The sequence below is a fragment of the Ammodytes marinus genome (assembly GCF_949987685.1).
Source record: "Ammodytes marinus genome assembly, chromosome: 17".
NCBI classification, from domain to species: domain Eukaryota; kingdom Metazoa; phylum Chordata; class Actinopteri; order Uranoscopiformes; family Ammodytidae; genus Ammodytes; species Ammodytes marinus.
In genome coordinates this window covers 18,307,755-18,323,544 of record NC_137221.1, presented here as the reverse complement: position 1 = coordinate 18,323,544, position 15,790 = coordinate 18,307,755, and the positions used below count along the sequence as shown (strand labels likewise).

The 15,790-nt window shown below is 40.8% G+C and overlaps 1 protein-coding gene across 1 annotated transcript; it reads left to right on the top strand.

Moving 5' to 3' along the window:
• Positions 1–369: 369 nt before the first annotated feature.
• Positions 370–10,417, top strand: tra2a (transformer 2 alpha homolog). Its single transcript, XM_080045660.1, has 9 exons — positions 370–508; positions 1,792–1,922; positions 2,666–2,828; positions 6,959–7,012; positions 7,812–8,000; positions 8,336–8,451; positions 8,729–8,938; positions 9,024–9,091; positions 9,277–10,417. The coding sequence occupies exons 1-9, from the start codon at positions 473–475 to the stop codon at positions 9,285–9,287; spliced, it is 978 nt and encodes a 325-aa protein (XP_079901786.1). The 5' UTR covers positions 370–472; the 3' UTR covers positions 9,288–10,417.
• Positions 10,418–15,790: the final 5,373 nt, after the last annotated feature.

The following is a 15,790-nucleotide window of genomic DNA, read 5'->3' as shown; positions in this document are numbered from 1 at the left end:
TCACTGCAAAACCCTGAGATAGCCTACTTGGTGGTATAATTTACGCGTGGAACCATGTCAGTAACAAAGTATCAACTCTAAGTATAATTTGACAGTAGGCTACTTACGTGTACTTGTCTTGAGTATTCACATTTTATGTTATCTTCTACTTCTACTCATACTATAACATGAAGCCTACAATATTCTTCACAATACGTGTTGAAGTTGTACTTTTATACGATATAATATGCTGAACTTTGTGAAGTTTGCCTACGACATGTAGCCTAGTATACTCCATGGACATATAAAGAAAGGTATAGCCTACTCGGGGGTAAATTAAACGAGACCGGACATGACGTCAAGTTCTGCAGCACATAAACATAGCACCCACCTCACGCGCCATCTTGTAGCTAGTAACCAGGGCACAACATTGTGCAAAATCCAAGTAAAGTCTGTACAAAAGAACAGTCTGTTGTATTACCTATACTGAACAATGAGTGACGTTGAAGATGGAAATTATGAACGACGGGTAAGTAGTAACCTCGAATGATATGAAATAGCCTATCTATCTACATTTCTTCTTTCTCCTTGTGGCTGCCGATAGAGAACACTGCAGGCGAATGCAACACAAGCTAACAACAGCTAGCATACATGTTGGACTAGCGCTAAATTTAAGAGCTTTATGTTTACCTTAACCACCGTTTTTGGCTAATGTTACTTCGCTTGTGAAATTAATTAACGCCACAAGCGACGTTTTGTATTGCGTCCTTTGGTGCGTACATCGCTGCAGCCATTGTTCCCCTTTAGCTGCCTGTGCATTTGTTTTTCCTCACCTCGCATATGTTCGAGGAGCGCGAAGCCTCTCTCTCCCTTCCCTGCTTTCACGCTCTCAGTCAACAAATTGAAACATTGCTGCAAAATATATCCAAGCTATTTACCTTTTACCACGTAGCTTCCATTGTTGTACCTTTTTCCTCATTTACATTACTTCTGGAATATTGCTAGCCTACTTGATTAAGCAACAATGTAATTTTAATGTATTCAGTGTTCCTTTTTTATTTATTTTTATAAATATTCTCCTTCAATCATATCTCTGACCTTAATTTTATTGAATGTTCTTTTTTCATTAAGGTTAATGACCGTGAAGGATTTGAAGAGTTTTATCCAAGAATGATGAAGAAAATGTTCCGAGAGAACAGAAGGCTAATGAAAACTTGTACAGAGCAGAACATAGAAGTGGAGAGGGAGGAAAATGTCACGGAAGAAATGGTGTCAGATAGGAGCGCTTGCGGTGTAATGGCTAAAAATGAAAACTGGTTTCAGTTTGGGTGAAGAGAGGAAAAACTGACCCGGAATCAGAAAATGAGAAAACTGAAAAAAGAAGAACGAAGAAGAAATAGAAAATCCTGAGAGAAGGGAGTAGCGTGTAAAGAATCTGGAAGAATGAATGTGTCCCTAGGCTAAGTAAATACACTGCTTGTGTCACAAATGTCTTTTCTTTATATAACATGAAAAATGCATGTTTTTTTCTTTTCCCTTGAATGGCCCAGGTGGACATGGAAATATAACTGTCTTGTACATATGATTTTTATTATTAAGAATAGGCCACATTTTAAACCAAAGATTTAATAATTGAAATTCTAAGATTACTAACCCTTTCCTCCACAGTAGATAAGCATTTTAGACAGGTGTACTGTACCTGTCCAACATATTCTACCACATTACACTACTCGGTGCTTGAATGTGTTTCTCTACAAAGAAATAAATACATTTGTCCCAGAGAAAGTTGTTAACATGCTGTTTTGACAATAGGGGTCACGCTCCCCATCTAAATCGGACCATGGGAGTCCTCGGGTCAAGTCGGGGAGCAGATCCGGCTCCCCGAGCCCAACCAGGGCCTCCAAACGCTCTGGGTCTAGATCACGCTCTCGCTCAAAATCTAGGTAAGTTGTTGCAATTTTATTATAGCCTGCAAACAAATAAATGTTCAGTTACAGGTAGGTCTGGGTATCGAAGTCCGACCGAAATGCCCCCATACCATGTCATCGAGTATTGAAATTATTGTTGTGCAATACCAAATTTCAATACCTAAGGGGCTAATCTTATCAACGTCTGGGAGCCAATAAACATGCAGCATTTTTGATGTGCCAAGATCTAAAATTGGTGGTGATTGGCTGTGTCGAGACATCCAGGAAAAATACATTAGGTGACAACATGGTTTACATAGTATGCATAAGTTCCCGACAAGTCGGAATGGGGAAAAATTGTCTTATTGTAATTTCCTATTTCCAACCTCCAAAGTCGTGATAGATAGATGTGCTCCAAATTTACGAGTACTTCCCAGTTTTCTGGAAGGCAGCATTACATTCCGACTTGCACCTTTTCCTTTTGCACTGAAAGTTAAACGTTGTATTTATTAATATATTGTGTAAAAATAAAAAGTAGCTGAAACGAAAACTTTTTTTTAACCACAATGTGTCATCGTAAACTGATTTCATAAAATTACTATCGAAAAATAAGGATAATTCAGGAACTGGCAACTTCAAGGTATCTGTATCGATATCAGAATTTTTTAAACGCTACCCAGCCGTAGTACTACAGGTTGATGTTTCTGTTCTGTCACTTTCTAGTGTGTCTTGTACTGTATACATTCGTTATCTCTCCTCCTCTACTGCATCCTCTTCAGGTCTCGTACTGGGCGGCAGTCAAATCGTCGATACAGCCGCTCACGCTCTCGGTCCAATTCCCACCGCAGGAAGTCCCGCTCTCGTTCCTACAGCCCCGAATACCGACGCAAGAGGAGCCAAAGCACCTCTAGTTCAAGCCGACGCCAACAAACTGGCAGCAAGGTGGGTGTGATATGAATATATGCAAAGTATTGTAAGAAAGGACACATGTATGGTGTCAATACTGATATTTTGAAGTTATTATTTGGAATTTGAGAGTTTGGCTATTTGAACATCTTGGGTAGAGTCAGCGATCCTGGAGAATGCTTGTTGGCTAAATCACTTTTCATCTAAACAACTCTTTTCTACCGCTGCGCTGCAAGAAAATCCAGTGTTGATACACAGGTTGCGTTCCGAATCGCATACTTTCTACTATATAGTATGTAGAAAAAAGATTTAGGATGTCCCGATTCTTGGCCAGTTTTAGGATAGTTAGAAGTACCCGGATGTCCTACTTCATGCGGCCGAGATTGTTAGTGTTGAAAACTGCATTCTATTTGGGCGATTCTGACCCACAATCCAGTGTGCACGTGAAGTGACGTCACATCAACGAAGCCTCCATATGAAAACAAACAGGGATGCGACGGATATAAAAGCAAGATCAAGGCGCAATGTTATGACGAAATAAGAGAGTAAAGGCCCTTTCCCACCGCCGCGCGGCAACGCGCCGCCTCCATTCATTTCAATGAGGGAAGGGCGGCTGAGGGGAGGCGGCATGGGAGGCGGTACAGCCGCGGCGGTTTGACCAGGAAGCGGTTGCCGCCCATGTGAACGCGCACAGATTTTTCCCAACCGCTCAGTTTTCCCCGTGGCGAAACTTTCAGCGGCAGCCGCCCGGCGGCAAGTCGGTTATACAAGGCATCGTTGCAAACGGAGTATACAGACATAAACAACACGGCTCTACCATGTATTAAGTCAATGTTAAAGTGTCTGTCATTTAAAAAAGATTGGATATATATATTTGACGTTGAACACAAACATGTGGAACCAGTGATTGAAGCCGATTTTCTAGGGGAATAATTTTTTAGACGGAACTGTATTTTCTCTCTGTGCTTTTATTCTTCATAAAAGCTCATATAGAGAGACTATAACATCGTTATACGAGAGAGAAAGAGAGAAATAAGTGTGGTGGACTTCTGGTCGGGCTATCCCAACGATACGATCACCGAAGCATCTCGCTGTCATTGCCGCCGAGGAAGCAGCCGCTTTTAAAAACGCCGGGCTCACCGGTGGAGTCCTCCAGCAAGGAGGCGGTTGCCGCGCGGCGGTGTGAAAGGCCCTTAAAGTATGTCCCAATAGTATGCCTACTGCATCCTAACTAGATTATTTTTATCGTCGGATGTAGTATGTAGAATAGAAAAAAGAAAGTATGCGATTCGGAACGCAACCACAGTGTACACTCTGTAAACTGGTGTGTAAACAAAGGGGGCCCGATGTAGCTAGAAAAATACCCATTTAGGCTGTGTTTTAAAATTGGATTTACTACAATACAACAAACGGAACGTATAGGTAGTGGACCGTGAGGAGATATTCACTGATTTTGACAAAGTGATTTTGATGACAATCATTCTCCAGAATCGCTGACTCCACCTTTTTAATGAGTGAGAACACTGCATATTCTGTATGACCTGTTAACAGATTGAATACATCATGTTATGGGAAAAGAAGGAAGACTTACCTGCAAGTCATTTCTCTTATTTAAGTATATACAGTATCTCACAAAAGTGAGTACACCCCTCACATTTCTTCACATTTTTCTTTATATCTTTCCATGGGACAACACTGAATAAATGACACTTTGATACAATATAAAGTAGTCAGTGTACAGCTTGTATAACAGTGTAAATTTACTGTCCCCTCAAAATAACTCGACACACAGCCATTAATGTCTAAACTGCTGGCAACAAAAGTGAGTACACCCCTTAGAAAAAAAATACAAATTGAGCCCAAAGTGTAAATATTTTGTGTGGCCACCATTATTTTCCAGCACTGCCTTAACCCTCTTGGGCATGTAGTTCACTAGAGCTTCACAGGTTGCAACTGGAACCCTCTTCCACCCATTTATGACAGCATCACAGAGCTGGTGGATATTAAAGACCTTGCGCTCCTCCACCTTCCGTTTGAGGATGCCCCAAAGATGCTCAATAGGGTTTAGGTCTGGAGACATGCTTGGCCAGGCCATAACCTTTACCCTCAGCTTTTTTAGCAAGCCACTGGTCGTCTTGGAGGTGTGTTTGGGGTCGTTATCATGTTGCAATACCACCCTGCGGCCCAGTTTACGAAGGTTGAGTGCACATGGTCAGCGTCGTACACAGAGGTTGGCTTTGGAAAATAGACGTATGAGTGCTGCCAGCATTGCTGAAGGGCTTGAAGGGGTGGGGGGTCAACCTGTCAGTGCTCAGACCATACGCCGCACTCTGCATCATACTGGTCTGCATGGCTGTCATCCCAGAAGGAAGCCTATTCTAAAGATGATGCACAAGAAACCCCACAAAAAGTTTGCTGAAGACAAACAGACTACGGACATGGATTACTGCAACCATGTCCTGTGGTCTGATGAGACCAAAATACATTTATTTGGTTCAGATGGTGTTAAGAGTGTGGAGCGGCAACCAGGTGAGGAGTACAAAGACAAGTGTGTCTTGCCTAGAGTCAAGCATGGTGGTTGGAGTGTCATGGTCTGGGGCTGCATGAGTGCTGCCAGCACTGGGGATCTACAGTTCATTGAATTCTAACATGTACTGTGACATACTGAAGCAGAGCATGATCCCCTCCCTTCATAAACTGGGCCGCAGGGCAGTACTGCAACATGATAACGACCCCAAACACCCCTCCGAACGACCACTGGCTTGCTAAAGAAGCTGAGGGTAAAGGTTATGGACTGGCCAAGCATGTCTCCAGTCTTAAACCCTATTGAGCATCTTTGGGGCATCCTAAAACGGGAGATGGAGGAGCGCAAGGACTCTAATATCCACCAGCTCCTTGATGTCGTCATGAATGGGTAGAAGAGGGTTCCAGTTGCAACCTGTGAAGCTCTAGTGAACTACATGCCCAAGAGGGTTAAGGTAGTGCTAGAAAATAATGATGGCAAAACAAAATATTGACACTTTGGGCCCAATTTGGAAATTTTTTCTTAGGGGTGTACTCACTTTTGTTGCCAGCAGTTTAGACATTAATGGCTGTGTGTCGAGTTATTTTGAGGGGACAGTAAATTTACACTGTTATACAAGCTGTACACTGACTACTTGACATTGTATCAAAGTGTCATTTATTCAGTGTTGTCGCATGGAAAGATATAATGAAATATTTGAAGAAATGTTAGGGGTGTACTCACTTTTGTGAGATACTGTATATTTGAATGTACATGTTACATGCTTTCGCAATCATAGGCTGAAACCCCCCCCCCCTTTTTTTGTTATTATTTTTTTTAATCTGTAATTTCAGACAGCAAAATAGCTTGAGCAAGCAAAAAGATGACAGATTTGAACATTGCATAGAAATATGTACGACTTGAGTACCACTTTGTTTAAAGGCCCGGACACACCGGCCCGATAATCGCCGTCGTAGAGTCTGGAGGGGGCAGGGACACGAATCTGTTTGGTGTGTGCCGTGAAATCAGTCGTCGTAGATGTCGTCGGGCTTCTTTTGAGCCGATTGTCAATCGGCGGCGGGCAGTCTTTCAGTTGGAGCAATTTGATTTGTGGAGGGCTAGTGAAGCCCGGAAGTGAGGCGGGTAGCACAAACAGCTAACAACAGTTAGCCATTGTTTTAATGTGTTTGTTTCGTTCAGCGAGTACTCACATGCATCAACCCTTGTTGACTGCTCGACACCATGCTCGACACTCTCTGCTAAAAATGGTGCTCTTTATGGTCCATAAATATAAATACATATTTCTATCTATGTTTATGGTCTAGCGAGCCGACCCATCATTTCCGGCTTCCATATTTCTTCAGGCCACAATACAGATTAGCGCCGCCTGCTGTTATGGAGACATTATGTCCCGCGCAAGCGCAGAGCGTACGGAAAGTCAGCAGTCGGCTTGGTGTGTTCTTTGCACTTTTTTGGCCGCGACGGGAAGACTGGAGCTGCCGGAATCGGCAAACTCCATTTTCGGGCAGTCGGACTGGTGTGTCCTGGCCTTAAAGTCTAAAGCAACTCGATTTCTAATTATTTTATTTGTGACTAAGTGTATTTTTTCCAGACAATTGTGGTTATTGCTTTGTGAAACCTCTCCTTTCTATAATATCAACAGAGCCAGGATTTGACCAAAGAAGCAGTGGATCAAGGCGCTGATGGTGACATAAGGGTATTTGGACCTTCTGACTTAATTTGAGCAAGAGCAATGTAATGTTTGTGTGCATAGTGCTGCTCCCAGTGTTGTACTGCCAAGGTATGCAGGTTTAAATAAAACAAAAGGGAAAACAAACAGAACTTGTGCAACCAAATTGGCATAATAGGTTGATTTTGATATCTGCCACATATATATGACATTCAAAATGACATGATTGTATTGCATCTACATAATATGTGGATGATTTCAACTGACTTCATCGACATTATATAGATGCTGAATGCAGTTTTCATTTAACAAGCAAATGGATACAATTATATTCTAACTGTTAAGGAAAAAGGCAAGTTCAAACATGTTTGAAAAACTATATTACACTTAAGCATTGATGTTTGGTTTTAATTCAGGGTTGATATTAATAAATAAGTATATGCTGTTATATCAATATTTATTTTGCAATGCTGCTTTTAAGAGGTCCATTTGATCATCCAAGGCAGGAATTAAGGGAGAGATTTTCAAAGAAAGTACAAGACAGACAAATTGGTTATTGAAGCTGTACCACTGAGAAATGTTTTGTTACCCTGTTGAATACAATGTCCATTGATTCTTACTCGGCTCAATAACTTTCTAAGTGGTTTGCCAGAAGTCATAATGTACAGGCAAATTGCCAATGGAGTAGTACCTCTTCCATAAACTGTAAAAATCATAGCAGTTTATACATGAATACAAGTCCTTAATTATTCAATGAATTGATCCATGTGATGGGTACTTGTAGCAAGCCACCATCATCTCAGACGGTTATTGTTGACCCTTCCAGGCGAATCCTGACCCCAGCAAATGTTTGGGTGTGTTTGGCTTGAGCCTGTACACCACAGAGCGTGACCTGAGGGAGGTGTTCGGCCGCCATGGTCCCCTTGCAGGGGTCAATGTGGTGTACGACCAACGCACAGGCCGCTCCCGTGGCTTTGCCTTTGTTTACTTCGAGAGAATTAACGATTCCAAAGAGGTATGAGAAATGTTTGTCTGTTTTTTATATTAAATAATAGTCAGACACAGTCATCTATTCTGGAATGGTCCCAGATATTTGATTTCTGTCTTTTAGAAATACCTTGATTCATCTGGTTATTTAAAGATGTAACATATTCCAGTGTAATAACACAAATTAACCACTAGGTGTCCTCCTTGCCACAAATTCCCTCACCTTGCAGTCACGCAAACCATATCAAGGGGGTTACAGTGTTTAATGTAGATGGGGAATTTGTGACTTAAAATAATTATAACCTAAAAGCTTACATTAGTCTGACAACATCTTAATGTCTTTTTACCACCCGTGTTCCCCAGGCAATGGAGCGAGCCAATGGCATGGAGCTGGACGGGAGGCGCATCAGAGTGGATTACTCCATTACTAAACGCGCCCATACCCCCACACCAGGAATCTACATGGGTCGACCAACTCAGTAAGACCAACACTAAAATATCAAGTCTTTGTACATCCTGTCTCGTTAACCTATTGTGATAAATCAGATTTTCACCACATAGATTCTTCCTAGGATGGTGTAATGTTTTGTTGTCTCAGCTCACGTGTATCATTTTTCGTATCAAATCGTGTCTTTTCTTTAAACACAGTGATATGTAACATGATGTTCTTCTGACATGGTGTTGTATCGTGGGTTAGGGTTAGGACAACACAAAAGATGCCTGGAAATAATGACCTTGCATTTCTTATTTCAACAGCAATGGTGGTGGTGGGGGTGGGGGAGGTGGAGGTGGAGGTGGCGGTGGCGGAAGTAGCAGGAGGGGGAGAGACTCTGGCTATGAGCGTGGGTCTGAACGGGGCTATGAGCGTGGCTCTGACCGTGGCTCTGACCGTGGCTACGACCGGGGTTACGACCGGGGTAATGACCGTGGGTATGACCGATACGACGAGTATGACTACAAGAATAGGTGAGTATTCATTTGTGAGGAAGAAGTCAATGTTGGGCTGTTGGAGAAAGAAAATGTACGAAGTTTGTCTATTCTCTGTTTGCAGTCGCAGGCGCTCTCCATCACCAAACTACAGATACAGGTCTCGCTCACGGTCTCGTTCCTACAGCCCACGTAAGTTTGAAGAGAAATGCATACAATAGAAAAGCTTGCCTTACTGTATCATCTTCAGTTCAGACATTAAATCAGACTGCTATTAGTATGCATATTTAAACAGATTGATTTACTCTACATACATTGTGTTTTTTTTTTTTACATTTTTTATCTGGACTAACATGAAATTAATTTTCTTTCTGCAGGGCGATACTAAGTTGCTTCTTTGGACGTTCAGCTTCCCTCCAATAATTGATGGTGTGTGATTTCATCAATGTGTTTCTGAGAGGAACATTTTGAATAAGCATGTCTATATCTACACAACTCTTAAGTTTGAGATGGTTCGTGTTTACATGCAATAGATGTCTTAATTTTTTTTAGACGTTTTGGTGCATCCATGTTGAGTGTGAGCAGAGAACTCAGCAACTGTTGGTTATTGTTGCTTCACTTTTGGACTTGCATCCTTGCTTCCCTCTTTTTTTTTTCTGCAGCAATTATACCTTTTTACCCAACAAGTGATGGTTGATGAGCTTTATTGGACTGTTCACTGTTACCATGGCCTTTGTCATGATGGGTAAAGAAAACTGTGTTTTAGTAGTTAATAGTGACACAACATTTTACATTCGTGTTGCCTTCTACCAATTGGGCTTACGGGCATGGAGCAGGTAAATTGTGACGTAAAACCAGTTACCAGCAAATCAGGGTTTGGTTCTCTGCTCACATTCAGTCAGTTTTTTTCATTTTCTTTTAGTCAAAAAAGTCATCATTTGAGTTTCTCCAGAGGATTTTATTATCATGTGTTACATTTTTTTATTGTTGTTTTTTTGTATGGAAATACAAATACATGAAAACAAACAAAAGTTTGTAATGCGTTTTCTGACTTAATGTGCATGGAATTGCAGTTGAGCTGTAGTTGTATTTAGGTGGGAGTTTATACTTAAAAGTTTAGTGCTTGAGGTGGGTAAACCAGCTGGGAGAGATTGACGGAAGACCTTGTGCATTACAAGTTTATGTTCCCACAAATTTAAAAGTATTTGATCTTTGAAATCACAAATAATTCTTCAAAAGTTAAGTTCTCTCATTAAGGCTACAACAATGAAAATGTGCACAGAAGGACTATAACCAAGCTTTTATTAGTTGTCTTTCATTACATAAGATACAAAGATCACATACAGAACATGCAAAACACAAACACAAACATCGCAAACAGAATTTTTTTTACTATATTACTCAGTATTCTGTAACTATGTATGTGGTCTGTTCAGAAAATGTATCGGCATATTTACAGTAAGAACAAAAACATTGTTCTTTGCTCATAATTCATTATTGGAGTGCAGGTGCACATTAAATCCCTCAACACTTTCATGTGACTGTGATGTATCAGTTCTAATGACATAACTAGAACATGTCCTTATTTTAGCTAACCAAATGTATGCATGGCATTCTGAAAAGATGACTGAACGTGGCCGTGTGTGCTACATCAGAAAATGTTACGAGTCACATTTCCCTGCAAATTGCATCGATGTGACCGGTTATGGTCCTGAATAAGATACAGGTTAAGGAATTTGACACAGTCGGGGCAAACAATATCTCTAAAAGCTGATTGGCTAATCACAGAATTAAAACCTGAAGGAATGGAGGGCTCTTTTTAGCTGCAGACCTTAGCCCCAGTTAGAAGGGACTTCATTCAAACAGGGTTAATAATCACTGCTGACATGGCATGGGGCCCCTCAGAGCTATGCATTCATTCACACAGCGACTCAAAGATAATTCTTAAGGTTCCAAGGTAATCCACCGGCTGGAAGAATACAGGGTTCAAAGTATGAAGTCTTTCTCGATAAAGATTCCACACTCAAACGTCAGATTCCCTCCTGCTTTGTACGTTTTTCGTCATAGAAATATTTATTGTATGTCTTGTTTGATAAAATAAGTACACATTTAGTTATTTTCCATTCATTTGGTCTGATTTGGTCACTTCTTAGCATGGTTCACTGCAAAGGAAAGGGCAAAGATTGGAAAAAAAATGCAGATAAGACACTTGATTTAATGGATGCATATGAGGTTGTGTCATGATGAATTCCCTTTTCTTCTCTGAATTTGGGCAAAACTGGAGGAAACAAATACCAACTACACAGGTGTCATGTTGTGGGGGTCCATCTACCAGTAGGGGACCGAGTGGGCAGATCATTCTGTATTGTTGGGATTCCACGCAGTGACACCTCCCCTGCAGTATTTGGACTCAGTTACTATAAGAAAGACAGACACAAGTACATTATTTTCTGTTTCAGAGAGATATATATAATATAGAGTAATTTAGGAAAAAGCCGTCCACGACGACTGAACAGAAAAAAGAACGATGAGCAAAATCATTGTCCCAATATGGCCAGACACATGAAGTTCATTCTGAATATAAAACATTACAACTTCCAAACTTTCTCCTTATTGTCCATCCACTATTTTGTGTTGTTGCACTGTGGAGGTCAATGTTTAATGATGGAGAACCAAACAAGGTGTTCACAGGGTGCGATCTCTAGCTCGCACATCATGCATTTATGATACTGATCAAGATGATTCCTAAGGGGCAACAGGCATGTTGATATATTCTATATGGTTTTGAAGAGAGCAGGATGACTAGAGGGGGTGCAGGCTTAAATCCACCACCCTCCTCTTCCCTCCGAGATCTTCACTCGGAGCAGTAAACACGAGGCTCCACTTGGTACAACAAACATTGAAAACTGTTTGCAGTTCCATCCCCTCATGCTTAATCATCTCACTTATCAGAGTTCTTGATGATACCAACATTTATCTTTTTGCATGTCATTTCTCTTTGGGTTTATCTAGACTTTTTGGTCTTAGTCAATTGAAGAAGATCTATAAAACTGACAGTTTTGGAGGTTTAAGCCATTTTTACTGTTTATATCTTAAAGAAATCTATCCAAAATCAACCAAAAAACAGTCATCTATTGTGCCAGAAATGTGTTTTTAACTGTAATCTAGTATTCATTAACACCATCAAATATTTCATTATACATTTAAAAACGGTTTGAAAGTTGTAATATATAATTGCATCTCAGTTGTAAAAGTTTTTAAGTGATAATCCACAGAGGCAAAGTTAATTCACCTTGCCATAACACTTTTAAATCCTGTTAATCCACATCAAATTATATGTGTTTCTTTACTGGAATTAATCCCTAAAATCCTCATGTTGAGAGCTGATTTACTCCAATACTTTAACCTAAAGTCCATTTACACATAGTAAATAACAGCTATATTTTTTAACATGAATTTTCAGACACTTTCCCATCTGAGAGAAGATGCATGAACTGTCTATTCCAAATACAACCAACTCATGCCCTTTTATTTAGCAATAAACACAATATAATGTAGAAATAACAAGTGTGAAAACTAGAAGCATTGTTTTTTTTTATAAAGTAAGATATGCAGGAATTTGATCCCTTTTTCGATTTGTTTCAGGAGGGAAAAAAATAAAAACTATACACAGATACCTCATCAGTTAAAGGGCTGCAGCCAGGAGGTAAAGGCTTTTCATATACAGAGACTGACAAAGCTACATGCTAAAGCTATACAGTGTAAGGCCTATCTGCAATGTGTGACAAAGTCTGCAAGTATTCATGTGACTGTGCGTGAAAACACCCACTCCCATCAAACTCTGGTCATTCATGGAAGTGTGGCATTTATGTGATCAAATGCTCAACCACAATCAAATTAATCAAATGCACAAATTGTCATTGAAATAATGACAAAAGAAAACAACTAGGCCTAAGTAATTATTGTAATAATACTTTCACACACGGTGCAGTGTGGGAAGTGCACTGTGTGTAATTGAAATGAAATTACCTGCTATTAAACAAACATTTCATTAGAAATAAAAAGGGATGGCTTGAAACGAAACAGTCGTATGGCGGCAGTCTGGCTCCTATTAATAGCTGTTTTCACTTGTTTTGGGGCCAAAACAAGACACCAAACCTTTCCTTGAAAATATCATCACATTTAAAGAATATTTTCTGTGCCTGCTCATCTAGATCGAGTTAACTTTTCCCTACTAATTTCCAAGATTTGAGAAATGTTTGCAAAAAAAACTAAACTAAACGGTTAAGTGGAGAGGAAACAAGAACAACTAGATTTTCTCATATTATTGTTTGCTAAATAGCAAAGATATTAGTTCGAATATAGTTGGAATTTTAGTATTAGTCCACATTGAATTAACTCGTCATTTACTGCAATTATAAAAGAGGAAAATGGTTCTTGGCATGTGTTTAGAGGGGGGCACAAACCGCCATTTTCTAATGAGATGAAGGGTGTCATCCTACAGGAGAATCTAAGGGGAACACATCCAATTATTATGGATATTTTGGAGCTTGCATGAAATCCCCTTGATGTTAATAGTAGACGTATGTTTGGACCCAAACAGCAACCATTAAAAAACGCCTTGCATTAACAGCGATAAGGACATTGTTCCCATTAGTTAATGTAAGGCTCTCTAGAATTATCCTCAACATGGCGTTCACTACAGTGTTCCCTGACTCTGTCCGAAGCGGTCGGTCAGTGGGTGGAAGGGTTTTACAAGTCAAGGTGGAAGAAAAACATTGCTAAAAGTTTCGAATCGCCTGACAATATACATTTAAAAAATAAAATGAAAGCAATCTCACCGGCAAACAGAATCCCTTGATTCAGAGTAGCCTAAAGGGCTTTGTGAAAGAGCCTTGCGCTTTGGCGACGCACACTATCTACATCTTGGAGTGAGGCCAACGGCTCAAAGTTGGGGCTATAAGCTGCGTTTTACTTAAACAATCCACCTCCCCTTTCCTCCCTCTTCCTCCTCCTCTCTAGAAATATCCTACACTAAGTTTAACCATATCGATTGTGTCAGTTCTTTCCCCTTGCACTGACATTAACCGCAGCAATCCTCTCCCACATAGGATCTCTGCAGTCTAGTCCGTAAACTTTATGTCTTTCTTTTTTTCTGCCCCTATGGAATGTGTCCATATAGCGAGCAGCGCTGGTGGAAGGGGGGCGGGGGAAACTTTTTGTGCATTCCTCGGCGATACATTCACCATCCTCCTGCTGCAGAAGCTAGGCACACACACACACAGCCACACACGCAGACAGGCTGCGGCCGTGCATCGGTTCATTTAAACCGACAGAAAAGTCAGGCGAGCACACACACAATCACACGACCGTCTGTCTCTCTATAGGCTACGTTCAGTGCGCAAAATCTCGCCCCCATCTGCGAGGCGCCATCCAGCAGCGCGAGTTCCTGTGTGTATGTATGTGCGCCTTTCGTTAGTTCATTAGCATTGGAAATCATTATAGCCGAATAAAGTAAATTGTAAAAAATTGTGTGAGCTCAACAAGGCCATAGGTAGACGCTCTGGTTGAATAATCCCCTCATAATCGATCACACATAAATACAGAAAAATAGTTGGTGTCAAAGCAATGAATGAAAAGTTATGTAGAAACTTGTTTGCGAGATGAAACTTGAGAACAAATGTATTTAAGATTAAAAGTGAGAAGGAGGTGCACGTGAAGCGGATTTTAAATTCTGCATTTTCGTCGAACCTCTTTGAATGAGATGCAGGGGCACGAAAAAATCAAACTTTAAACTTTGTGGAAAAAGTTGAGCACAGCTGTGGAAAGTGCCGCGGATATGGCCGCCGGCTCGTGTTTCGTTACATCTCGATGACTTGTGACAAAGCCCGACAGGAGAGAACACGGGCACAGATGCACAGTTGGCGCGCTGATTCATATAGAATAGTCGAGCCGAGGAGCCAATGAATGAGCGCGTTGAGGCCGAGCCATCAGCAGTAGTACGGAGCGGGTCTGCGGCCCTCTGATTGGACGGAAGCCTCGGCCAATCCGTGAGCTTCGTGTGTTTGTTCAGCAGCAGAGACCCAGTGAGACAGCCATGGCCCCCAGTCTGAGCCAGTGGCACAAGGGCCCACTAAACCAACACTCCCTTTGTAACCTGCTTTACATGGGCATGCACACCTAGGCCTTTTCATTAGCACACACTGCAAGGGTCACATGGCTATCATTTGCAGCAAAAGGTAGCTCTTTGCAGTGGCAATTGCAGGGCTGCAGTGGAGGTCACACCCACATAAACTTTATCAACACTTTTGTTTTTCTCCACCTGGTGAAATACACCTTTACCAATTTACCAAAATCAATCTGTTTAAAGTTTTAATGAGGAATATTTAACGTTGTATAGTTTTCTGGCTTGCAATTCAACAATATACATATATTTATTGTTTTCAACTCATGTAACATCCTTAACAGGTACCCTTATGTGTGCACACAAGAATCATATAACTTGTCCAATTATTGAAGTTTAAACCTCATATCTCATAAACAACCCCAGTCTGATGATCTTGGAATAAAAGTGAACTTTAAATATTTACTTTAAATATAATCAATAAACTATACACTCAGTTGCCAGTTAATTTAGTATAACTAGATAAAACTAATGCAGTCTATACAACAGACCTGCAAAAAAAAGTCCACCTTCATGAAGCTTGTTGTTGAGACGGTTTTAGGTCAGGTTAATCAAGATTAGTGTTTATAGATGATAAATGGCTACACCCAAAGCGCTTTACATTGCCTCATTCACACACACACACACACACACACACACACACACACACACACACACACACACACACACACACACACACACACACACACACACACACACACACACAC

Excerpts from the sequence above, each read along its gene's own strand:
- tra2a (XM_080045660.1), top strand. The coding sequence starts at position 473 with ATGAGTGACGTTGAAGATGGAAATTATGAACGACGG. Across the intron at positions 8,001-8,335 it reads GAATTAACGATTCCAAAGAG|GCAATGGAGCGAGCCAATGG; the intron begins GTATGAGAAATG and ends CGTGTTCCCCAG. Across the intron at positions 8,939-9,023 it reads GAGTATGACTACAAGAATAG|TCGCAGGCGCTCTCCATCAC; the intron begins GTGAGTATTCAT and ends CTCTGTTTGCAG.